At 41.7% G+C, this 10,897-nt stretch overlaps 1 protein-coding gene across 3 annotated transcripts in view; it reads left to right on the top strand.

Annotated features, from left to right (window-relative positions):
* Positions 1-9,737, top strand: part of MKLN1 (muskelin 1) — an 86,847-nt gene extending 77,110 nt beyond the window's left edge. For 2 of the 3 annotated variants that reach the window (XM_026091308.1, XM_026091310.1), the window contains exons 16-18: positions 5,550-5,659; positions 5,979-6,033; positions 8,157-8,483. In XM_026091308.1, the coding sequence (XP_025947093.1) occupies positions 5,550-5,659; positions 5,979-6,033; positions 8,157-8,213 (222 nt within the window). In that variant the 3' untranslated portion in view covers positions 8,214-8,483. Of the gene's footprint in view, positions 1-5,549; positions 5,660-5,978; positions 6,034-8,156 lie in introns of all 3 variants that reach the window. The other variant, XM_026091309.1, reaches the window with a different exon arrangement.
* The last annotated feature ends 1,160 nt before the right edge of the window (positions 9,738-10,897 follow it).

Raw genomic sequence — 10,897 nt, 5'->3', positions numbered from 1 at the left:
CCCCAAAAGTGTCCTTGTCAAAGAGTTTTTAACTTTCCAAGCTTCTTGCACTGGAACAGAGCTGCTAGCTAGCTGGCGTAAAGCCAGCTACTGCACTGGTACTGACTGGGTGTATTTTCAGTTGACGTCAATTTACCTTCCGGTTATCACATCGAGTTGGCTTTTTGCTCTGGCATTACATCTTCAAATAGCTCTTGTGCTTTCCGAAGGACTGACGCAGGCTTTTTTGATCCCATATCAAATTTCAAGCGCCAATTTAATTGTGCGTCTCAGCACAGACACCTGCATACTCTGTCTTTATTTGTAGTCAGGATAGCCTTAATTAATATCAAGGGCTATATATCTGCTCGGTGTGCTCGGAGCRAGCTGCAGTCGTCCAGCATTGCAAGGCTTCGTAGTGTGACAAATCTTAAAGAGAATCAGCTTCCTTCTTGCCTGTTTGTCTTTCTCTCTAGGCAACCGTTAAATTTGGAAAGGRCCAAGCTGTATGAGTTTGTTCCTGACTTTGTTACACTTCTCTTAAGGTGATTAGAGACTGGCCTATATGGTTTCATGTTTTATGTTTCATGTTTAATGGGTTGAGATATAGGTGAATTATTGTATGTTACTACAAGCAGAATTTCATGTTGGCATAAAGCTTGCATGCTTTGTAATAGAAATAATTTATTTACTTTTAACTTCGTTAGGCAAGTCTCCTCAGCTGTTTTGAGTTGAATGCCAAAGAAAATAAACAGACTGTTCTTGAAACTTAGTTTGGCGTTAGTAACTAATTTTGTTTAAAGTAGCATGAATGATTGGCAGTAAGAGCATACCTCCAGATTTTTGTTCCTTCGTTGTGAATTCTAGTGATGTTTATAGGATTATAGTTTCATTTCCTTTTTTTTTAATTATTCTAGAGTGAAATTGTAATGCCTGCAAGCAACAACTATCTCATGGATGCTTGTTTTAGTAGCCACCATCTGTATGTCAGCTCTGGCTCTGCTGTTGCCCACAAATGCAGATCTAGTTCTCTTAAATTATGATTCTGTTTGAAATCACTTAAACCTCTTCTGGGAGTTTAGTATTTTCAGATCAGTGAGTCTTTTTACTGGCTGAAGATTAGTAGGTCTGATGTGTATGTGAGGAGGCTTGATCTCCAGAGCAAAATGGAGGTCTACCCATGCATTCTGGCTCATGGAGAGATGGGTTATATTAAAGACTGGTTTTTATAGTTGCTAACTGAAAAAAAAAAAAAATCTGCTGGCATGGATGCTTTTCTGTCTCATACACAGATACACATTTAATGACAGTTTGGAAGAAGAGGCTTTCAAAGATAAGGGTGATCAAAATAGCAAATCAGAGTGAACTACAAGTTTGGTACTTATGTCAGGTAAAAAACAGGTGCTATTAAAGCATGAAAACATCAGTAGACCACCTATAAAGCTAAAGGTTTTGTTGCTTGAACACTGGCATGATCCTACCTGGAATATTTGTGTTTCTTTAGTGGGATGTAGAAGAAATCGAGAAAATAAAGATGACAGATGCTGCCCAAGGAAAGGAGATAAGATGATTTTGTACAGTGAGGCTGAAATGTACCTAGTGGTGAAGAAGGAACTTGTGCTGGATTCTGAGGTTGTCCTAAAATAGAACCAAAGTAGGAGTAAAACTTAGTCTGTTTTTCTTGGAGCATGTAAGGAGAAAGGAGCAGGGACCTGGAGGCCAACTCTAGGCTTAACTAGCTTGTAGTCTGGGACTCAAGGCTGCTCTTCAAGGCTACTTCATATTTTCCATTCTTGGACTTTTTCTTTAATAAATTTGCCAGATAAAGCGAGTTGAGCCCAAATGTGTTGTTTGGGTCTGCATTAGACTGAAATTTCTGGGAAAATTTAAGTCCAAATAAGAAAAATAGTTCTAGGAACAAGGCAAGAGAAGCATGTTTCGTTTCTTCATGTCCTGCTGTGATTCTTTGTAAGGCCTCAGTGTTTTGAGTGCTGCATGAGCAGAGATTTCGGAGCCAATGAGCCTTTGAAAAAGCAGTGTTCAGACTTCAGCTGTTGAAACCTAAGGCTCCATCCTCAAAGAATTTGAGCCTCTGATCGCCCCTTCGCAACTACACCACGAGGCACCATCGCCATAGAATTGGTCGAAGCTGGGAAACTGGTTTATGCTGTAATCTGAGCACTCGCAACCCACAGACGTTATGGGAGGAGGAGGTTATTCCTAGTTTGTACAACCCACCAGGTGTCCCAGACAGGAGTTACTCATTCTCCTTTAGTGTTAACTGTTTCATTTGAACAAATAGCAAAAACATGCAGCAAATAACCCCTGCAAGTTTGAGTATGCTGCTACACAGTGGAATTTTTTTTTTTGCTTTAGTTGAACATCTAGATAAGGATGCATAACTGTTGGAAGAACGATAATGTTGGATGCATGATGGACAAAAGTTGGAAAATGCCAATGTTAATATTATCCATGCACATACACCCATTTGGATCTCTTTCTGAATGTGGTTGGTGAGCCTTTTCTTAGTTAGGTGATACTTCTCAAGAATCCCTGCCTCGGTTAGGAAGGTGGGTTGGATCTCTGAGGGAGAAGTTAACTGTAATGAAGAAAACTTGTCTTTTGCATGCAAGTTTAATTTGGAATAGATGAAGACAGTGAGCCAAAGGGATTGTTAGAAGAAAACGGGTGGTGTCACGATTAAAGCAGTTGGATGCTTCTGCTGGATAATTGAATTCTGTTCCTGTCTCTATAACTGAGTTGCTATGTGATGCTAAGCAAATCACTTTTTCGAGATGGTCATTAACTGTGTCTTTCATTCTGGTGTCTGATAGGAAATCCAGCATGTAATTTGCTGGGGACTTTGCTCTTTTGGCTGTAGCTGAATTCAAAAGAAGCTGTATAAGACCAAACGTTTTGAAAAATCAGATTCTGGTAGTATCAAATAGGGGATCCAAAATTAGTCAGTGTTTGGAGTACTCTGATATGATAGCAATAAACATAATAGAAAAAAACTAATGAAGAAATTAATTCCCTCTTTCGAGAAGAGTTTGGACTGCATGAAGTAATTATAGCATTGGATATATGCTGAAAGTGTGTGGGAGACCTGGTCTTGAGTGAACAGCGACCATTCTATGCACTGGGAAAGTAAGGGTCCTTTGGGAGAATATCACGCATTCAGATGGCGTTGAAATGCAAATGCTGAATGGGCTGTTTTAGTGCCGCTGCTGTCTGCTCTAATTGATGTTCTGAACTTAGGCACTTGACTTTCCTATCAGAAAGTGCTTTTTAAATGTGCGGTGGTACATAAAATACCGCTTTTTTAAAAAGCTCAAGATTAACTGAACTGTAGTGACATCAGTGAAGGAGATGGGATACTCCTCCACAAAGGCTGAGGAGGAAGCTAGAAGGAAGCTCCTGGCGGTGGAAATCAGTTGTGCCAAGCGCAGATGAGACCAGAATACTTGGCATACGGTCTTCCCAGCGGATTTGGGTCTCGGTTGCTAACTGGATTCTGCGTTCCTGGGGAAGGAGGGGAGCCCCTCAAAGCACGTGCCACCCGCTTGGTCTGGCTGTAGCTGGCTTAGCAGCTGTCAGCAGGCCTGCAAGGCAACTGCGTGCAAGGGGAAGATGGCTGGGACATGGCACTTGCCATCAGAACCAGCACATGTTCAGCCACTGGTTTTATTGCAACTTTTTGAGCTAATTAAGCTGGGCATTTGTTTGTTACTGAATCAGAGCCAAGCAACTCTTACGAGTTATCATAGCAGTGAAATACATGCGTAGCATTGCAGTCCCTTTTACTTTCACATAATCAGTCCTCTCACTCAAGGGATTATTTAATYAACTTCTCCCCTCTATTTTCCAGCRTGTCAATCCTATGTCTTTCTAACCTGTTCTTAAATGTCTCCAGTGATAGCTTCCAGGAAAATCTGYGAATTTATTCCAGTGTACTAACAGTCCGTGTTTTAGGCAGTCTTTTTTTCTTTCTKGATGTCATGTTGAAATTAATCTTGYTGAARTACTTTTGTGAGTTCTTGCAGCTAGTTGTAGATTTACCTTTTTATACTAGCCTTTTACGCTTGTGACTTTCTGCTGTTTTCATCTTTGGACATTCTTCTGTGGAGGTTATGCAGCTCTAACTCGGTCAAACTTCCTTGTAGAACTTGATTTTTTTTCAGAACACTTAATATTTTTAGTGCTTTCTTCTGCTAATTAATGCAGGGCAYGCAAAAGCGGCTGTATTACTGTAGATGAGACCTTCTGAGCCTTGATAGCAGTAGGAGTACCTGATTTATTTTTAGACTTACCCCTTTTAATGAATTTGCGTTTGTCACTTTTTGCCATAGGATGATGTTCATCCGTTATAACTCCTCAATACGTTTGCACAGAGCCCATGTAACCCTGTACTGTTTTGTGTAGCTGATTATTCCTTTTGGAGTATGTTTTTGTACCCGTCCTTGTTAAATTGCATGTTGTTTCATCCGGATGATGAGGATGAAATGAAAAAGCAGTCTGAAGCCTGTCTGCTAACATGCTGGCAGTCTGAGCTTGGTGTAAGGCCTGTGAGCTGAACGGATGTATCCTGCTCTCTCGGGCCGGTTTCCGCTGAAAACGCAGAATGATGTTGAACCTAGAGCACACRTCCGAGGAGCGTTCCTCTTGCGATTCATGGTTTCATTTTGATGTCAGACCGATGATGGCTACCCTCAGTAAAGTTATTTGACCCATTTGCCATTCCCTGCAACCTTCATCTACGCGACGCTTCACTGATTTGCCTTGGAAATATCATATAAAAGCATSAAAAGTCCTATGAAAGTCAAGACGGATAATAGATATTGCTGATATTCCCATCCCTAGGGCCTGCTGCCCTGTTGTAGAAGAAATCAGATTGATTTGATACAATTTGTCGCCAGATCTATATTGGCTGCTATTTGTCACCTTCTCCTACTCCTAGATGCCTACACATTGTTTATGTTCCTTTTTTTTTCTCTCTCTCTCTCTGGGAATTGCAGTTAAGCTGATGGAAATATAATTCCTGGCTGTTCTTCCCCTGCGCGCACATGCACCCCTTCCCTTAACATATTTGCTTCTCTTCTGGGTTTTTTCTTCTCCCTTTTTTTTGCATTGGGCTGTGCACAGTGTGCTGCGGAGACGCGCAGACAGGCAGGAGACAAAAGATTAGGAGCCTGTAAGGGATTGGCTAACTTCGTAAGGAAACWCGGAAAAGCGCTAAGCTTTGCTAAAGCACAAATAACTGAAAACAGCAGCCGGGGTGGAGGAAGATACCGCGTTCACTGTCTATCAGTAAGACGTTAAGGGAGAATAATACTGCGAACGTGTTACTTGAAACATTTTTACTCTGAATTCTAATCTTCCCAAACAAAGAACTTGGTTGTGTGTGGGTGGGTTTTTTTTTTTTTTTCTTTCTGCGGGTTGGGTGTGTGTGAGTGAGGTTTTTTTTTTCTTCAAGTCCTTGCCCCAAACAAGCTTGTGAGATGAGCTGTTCTGGCAGCAGAAAAAGGTTACCATTTAAAGCTTTTTTTTTTTTTTTTTTCCCTGTGTTCAAGATGTTCACGCTCCCCAGGAACAGTTTTCCTGTTGTAACGCTCACTGATGAGACTATACCCCGTTTGTCCCCAGGAATGTTGTTGTGTGGAAGAAGGTTCACCTTATTTTGGTAGGATATCTGCTGAAGAGGCTAAAATAAAATAAAATAAAAAGGTTTTAGGGTTCTCAGTCAAGTGCTCTCAGAACCCTAGGAGAAAACATCCAACTCGCTCTGCCAAGGTGTCAAACTCTATTGCTTGTATGAAAGCATCTGCTGCCGTTATCATACCTATGGTACAGTAGTTCTAAAGATTGTGCTAAGTAAACCCAGCAACTCTAAAGCCATTTGGACTTCTAAGAAGCTTTGGGGTTTTTTGGTTGTTTTTTTTTTCCTGTGCAGTTAATAACACTTTTATTTTTTCTTTGTCCCTCAACGTCCCCCTCTGCAGTTCCAGCTTCTTGCCTCGGCTCTGTTTAAGTCTGGCTCGGATTTCACCACTCTTGGTGAGTATTATGTATCAGAAGAATTATACTAAATATGTTTGCTGTAATGAGGATCATTACTGCTAGTTTCTGCTGGCTTTCTTGACAGCAAAAGCTTACAGCTCGCATGAATGTTCTAGGTCTTTTTTTCAGTTTAAATATGCAAAGTGCCACTAGATAGATATTTGAGAGGGAGTACTTACAATGACCGGTATCCAGCGCCTCAAGGCCCACATTTAAAACGTCTGTCACCAGTGGTTTTAAATCCATGTCTCCGTGGACCGTTTTGTATCTCTTATTACATCTGATGCTTTACTGTTATCCAAATAAACAGAAGCTTTGGTTGGAATAAAATAACTTCTGTCAYGTCACTTTGGAGTCTCACAGCATGGTTACAGATCTGTTTGCTGTGATAACTGCAATTCCTGGAGTAGTTTGGTTCACTCTGTTCTTTGCACAACTAGTTCTTTGGGCAGCATGTCAAGAGCGATGAAGAAAACAGTGGTGTGTAGGTCCGAAAACAGGAGAACTGAGCCAAACCCATTATTTATTTCACTATTATATCTAGTTAATGCTCTTAAATAGTTCAAATTATAAATCCTGGGCAATCTTTAGGAAGATTATAGGCATAACTTGCATTGTTGTAATAATGTGTTGCCAACAAGTTACTGATCTCTTAGTAAGGGCATGATGCCTTCAGTCTTCAACAAAAATAATTCCGAATTTAAGGAACCGAGGGAAGGAAAAAGCCCATCGCACTCTTTGCCCCACTGAATGAGCTACCTACACTGCTGAGCTTGTGCAGTTTAGAATATGTCACTTAGCTGATGCTGTAAGATGACTTTCTTTTTTGTTTCCCAAAGGAAGCAAACTCAGTTTGAGAGTTAGGTTTTTTCCCTAGTTTTAAATATTCTAAAAGTTTAATTAGTTTGCCATAGTAACACTTAAAGAATGACTTACTGTTGTGCTGTCCTTTTATAGTAGCCACAGAAAAGTTTTTATGAAAAGAGGATACCCATACTGTCAAAGATATTTAGCATTTCTGTTGTGTTTTAATAGATCAGTTTCTCCATTTATCTTATGCACTAAAATATTCCAGCTTTTAATTTTTTTAAACATTGATTTGACACTCTAAATGTGCTTTAATGGTATCTCTAGACAACTATTGAATGCAAAATGATGTAGTATCATTTTAAGGAAATCCATTAAGATGTATTTACAGATTGGCTTTACAGATAGGAGGATACATACATTGTATTGCTTCTGAAATAAAAAAAAAAAAAAAGCAAGTCCTCCTTGCTTTGATTAACTTAGTTGACTTTGATTAATTGAAGACTGGATTCGTTGAATGAAAAGAATATTCCTTTGAGATACCAGTGATGTAAATAATACAAAACAGCGGAAATCCTTGTATGCCCACTCTATTGTTCTTGGCTGTTGAAGGTTTAAGTRTGGGGATCTGGATAAACATGCTTCTCTGGGAGGCTAAACCCAGCCCCTGTCAGGAGGAGGCACTTCGCAAAACGAGTTTGCAAGGATCCCTGGACCAAGGCTCAGCCTGAGTCCTTGGTGCAGCCTAGTGATTAAATGGCAGCTCCACAACTTTGGACTCCTACGATCACCAGAGCTTGTCTCAACAAAAACAAACCAACCCCAAAACACCCTGCAGGAAATGCTAGTTCTGGTTAAGAGAGTAGTAGGATAATGAGGAAAGCCTGAAGGTGGAAGAAACGAGGCACCTAATAGTTACTCGGATTCTGTTTTCTGGGGCATCAGAGCAGTCCCTGGGACTGCTGCTTCCCCAAAGCCTTCAGGACCATCACTGAGCTTGACAGCTCTCTCCTTGCTCCTGTTTGTGGTGTTGGGATGGCAGCGTTGGCTTGAGGTGACGCGAACTCCGCTCGTATCTGTGCGTTGTGGTGGGATGGGGAGCGAGCAGCCTTGTGAATGCGGTGCTACAGGTGGGAGCTGGGCCATAGTTGTGCTCGTAACTGGGTACAAGGCTGGGTTTCTGAGAAGAGGGGTTGGGGCAGAAGCAGCAAGTTTAAGAGCCGTGCAAAATGGGCAACTGGCATATTCCGCAGYGAAACTGAACATTTAAAGCAGCGAGCACTGACTGGCTTTCGCTTTTCTCCCTCCCTCAGGCTTTTCAGATGTCGATCACACTTACGCGCAGAGGACTCAGCTGTTTGATACACTAGTCAACTTCTTTCCGGACAACATGACCCCTCCTAAAGGCAACCTCGTAGACCTCATCACGCTGTAACAGAGCAATCACTGGACATGCGGAAGAGGGGAAAAGCATCCATTTTCAGTATTTTAATTTTTTTACTGCATTGATTGACTGCTGGGATGAAGTAATATAGTAACCCCTAGGTGTTTGAAAGGGGTTTTATACTTGTATGGTGAATCCCTGAAGCTTTTCCCTTGGAGTAGGTTAATAAAATGTAACTGACATACTTCCGACTAAATATATATATTTTTTTCTGACTTTGACTTTTGAGTTAGCAAATGTAAGAAATAAATAGGGGCGGCGGGGTGGGGGGAAGAGAAAGAATAAAACCCAATCCTACCGTGATCGTTTTTGCCTGTAAGGGGAAACTTTGAGTTTCGTGGGTTGTCCGGAATTAAAGATGATGGGTTTTATTTTGGGTTTCTTGGGAAAAGGGGGGGTGGGTGGGTGGGGATGGGGGTGTCTCCTTTCTCATTTGTAGCTAGTCATGATATATTGCTTTATCCTGCAACTTCACCCTCAGCAGCTGAATAACTTGGCAGCAGGACACTGGTGTGTGTTGAGGTAATAATAATGTATGTGTCTTGAGTCTTGTAATCGCAGTGTGTCATGTGAAGGGGAGCATACGTTACAGATTTTCCGTCTTCTAGTCTGAGAACCGGGCTGACAGTGGTGTATAATTGCATTTGATACCCAGTCCAGACCTAAATACCTAAACGCCTAGCTTCCACTCTCTGAAGCCTCCTGCTTAGACTTGACAGTCAAGCGGAGACCTCAGAGAAGCCTTTAGAAAACGGGAGCGCAGGAGTTGTCCGCACAGGCCCGTTTTCGGGGATTGTTTCGTTTCACTGCTGTGCTCCTGCGGCGAGAAACCTCGCAGGTCCTTGCAGACCTGGGTCTTCCATGCACGCGCTGAACCTCTGCAACCTGACTCTGGGTTGAGTGTAGGATTTCTGCAGCAGGTTGTCTTCGTTTACGTACGTGTATGCTTCCGCGTGTGCGTTTGTCAATGTGTAAATGTGAAGAGGGTTGTTCCAGACGGCTCGTCTCCCTTCTCTGTAGTACAGCTCATTCACTTTTTTAAATGCATTTGAGACCTAGCTCTAAATGTGAGGGAGGCCTTTTTAGCATAAACMTCTTTAAAAGCAAGCTCACGCGTATGTATAGAAAATATATTCTTCCTTACTGAAAGCCTTTATAAATAAGGTAAGAGCTTGGTGCTGCCCTGCGAAGTGGCATGAAGGACGTGCGTACTCACCATTAGCAACTGTTCGCGYTCGGTGTCAGTAAGCATTCAGTAAAAAAAAAAAGGCTAATGTAAATATTTATATCCAACTGCAAAGCTTTATGTCCGGAAACGTTCATGCCGGTAGGGTATCATTGCTGCGCTCACTATGGCTACACAGCTCCTGTTGAACTTGATGGAAGTCTTGTGTCTGCAAAGATTATTTGGACTCTTTAAATAAAAAGGCAGTGAAGTGTCTTTCTCAGAGCTCGAGTGTCTGCTTGCTTTGATTCCATTGTATTCCCTTTTTATCATGTTCTCTGCGCGACATATGTAGTTCTAGAACATTGAAAATAAATTTAAAAACTAGTGCTAGCATTTAATCACCGAGAAAGGAACAATRTGTTAGAGGCTGGGCTTTGCTTTTTCTTCAGGGAGGACTATACAAATACAGTGCTTTTAAGGAACCTGTAACTTGATACTGTTTAGAAATTATATACTTCAGTGGATAGCAAATCCATTGTCCGCAGAAGAATCCCCTGAGTCCATAGCGCAGTACACGAAATCTGATTGAACTGTTTCTTTGAAACATTGCATTTTTTTTCCCAGTGACATGGAAAGTTTTACGTCACTGCTAGGCTTTACGGTGTGCTACCTTTGATGCTCTCTTAACTAGTTAAAGTAGAGCTTATGATATGAACGTAGATATCGGTGGTCCTAACCTTAGGAGTATTCCAGCTGAGGTGGTGTTTCCACCAAGATCGAACTGAGCACTTTGGATACAACCAACCAAAATGCTTCTGTCCTCCAGTTCTTAAACTTCCAGTGCTGTTGTGCTCCCTTATCGCTCGATCTCATGACCTGTGTACTCTTTTCAACTACAGTCAGATGATCGGCTGCTTTTTTTCTTTTTTTGTAGCAGCTTTCTAATCAACCAAGCTCTTTGTAAAGTTTTATTCGTACCACCTGTTATAACTGTGTGAGGCTGAACCCAAAAGAAACAATTAGCATGAGAAGCAGTGGAAAACAGTGGAAGTTTAGGAATACCAAATGCTTTGTGAACAGTGTTGCTGCTGAGCAGTGCATCACTTCGGGCTGGGTTTGCCTTGTAGAAATTTGATCAAAACACCTCGTTCTCCGAATTAGGTGTGCATGCAGGTCTTGGCAGCCTGGCCCAGTTTTTGTAGCATAGCGTAGCCGAATTGCTTGCATTAAGAGCTAGGCGAACATGACTTCTGTAGGACCGAACCCTGGCTGATGAGAGCACCTTGGGATGATCAGATACTGACCTACCTTTATCCTGAGCGAATCGATTTCAGCTCACCCCGGTACAGTTTATGGATTACAGCAGCTTCTGCCGGTTAATYACCAGCTATTTACTCTGCTTCTGAGTATTTGTTGAGCAGCAGAGGCACCCTGTGGCCAGA

Source organism: Apteryx rowi, unplaced genomic scaffold, assembly GCF_003343035.1.
Source record: "Apteryx rowi isolate R43461 unplaced genomic scaffold, aptRow1 scaffold_9, whole genome shotgun sequence".
Taxonomy (NCBI): domain Eukaryota; kingdom Metazoa; phylum Chordata; class Aves; order Apterygiformes; family Apterygidae; genus Apteryx; species Apteryx rowi.
The sequence above is the reverse complement of the archived record's forward strand: the minus strand, read 5'-3'. Positions and strand labels throughout refer to the sequence as shown.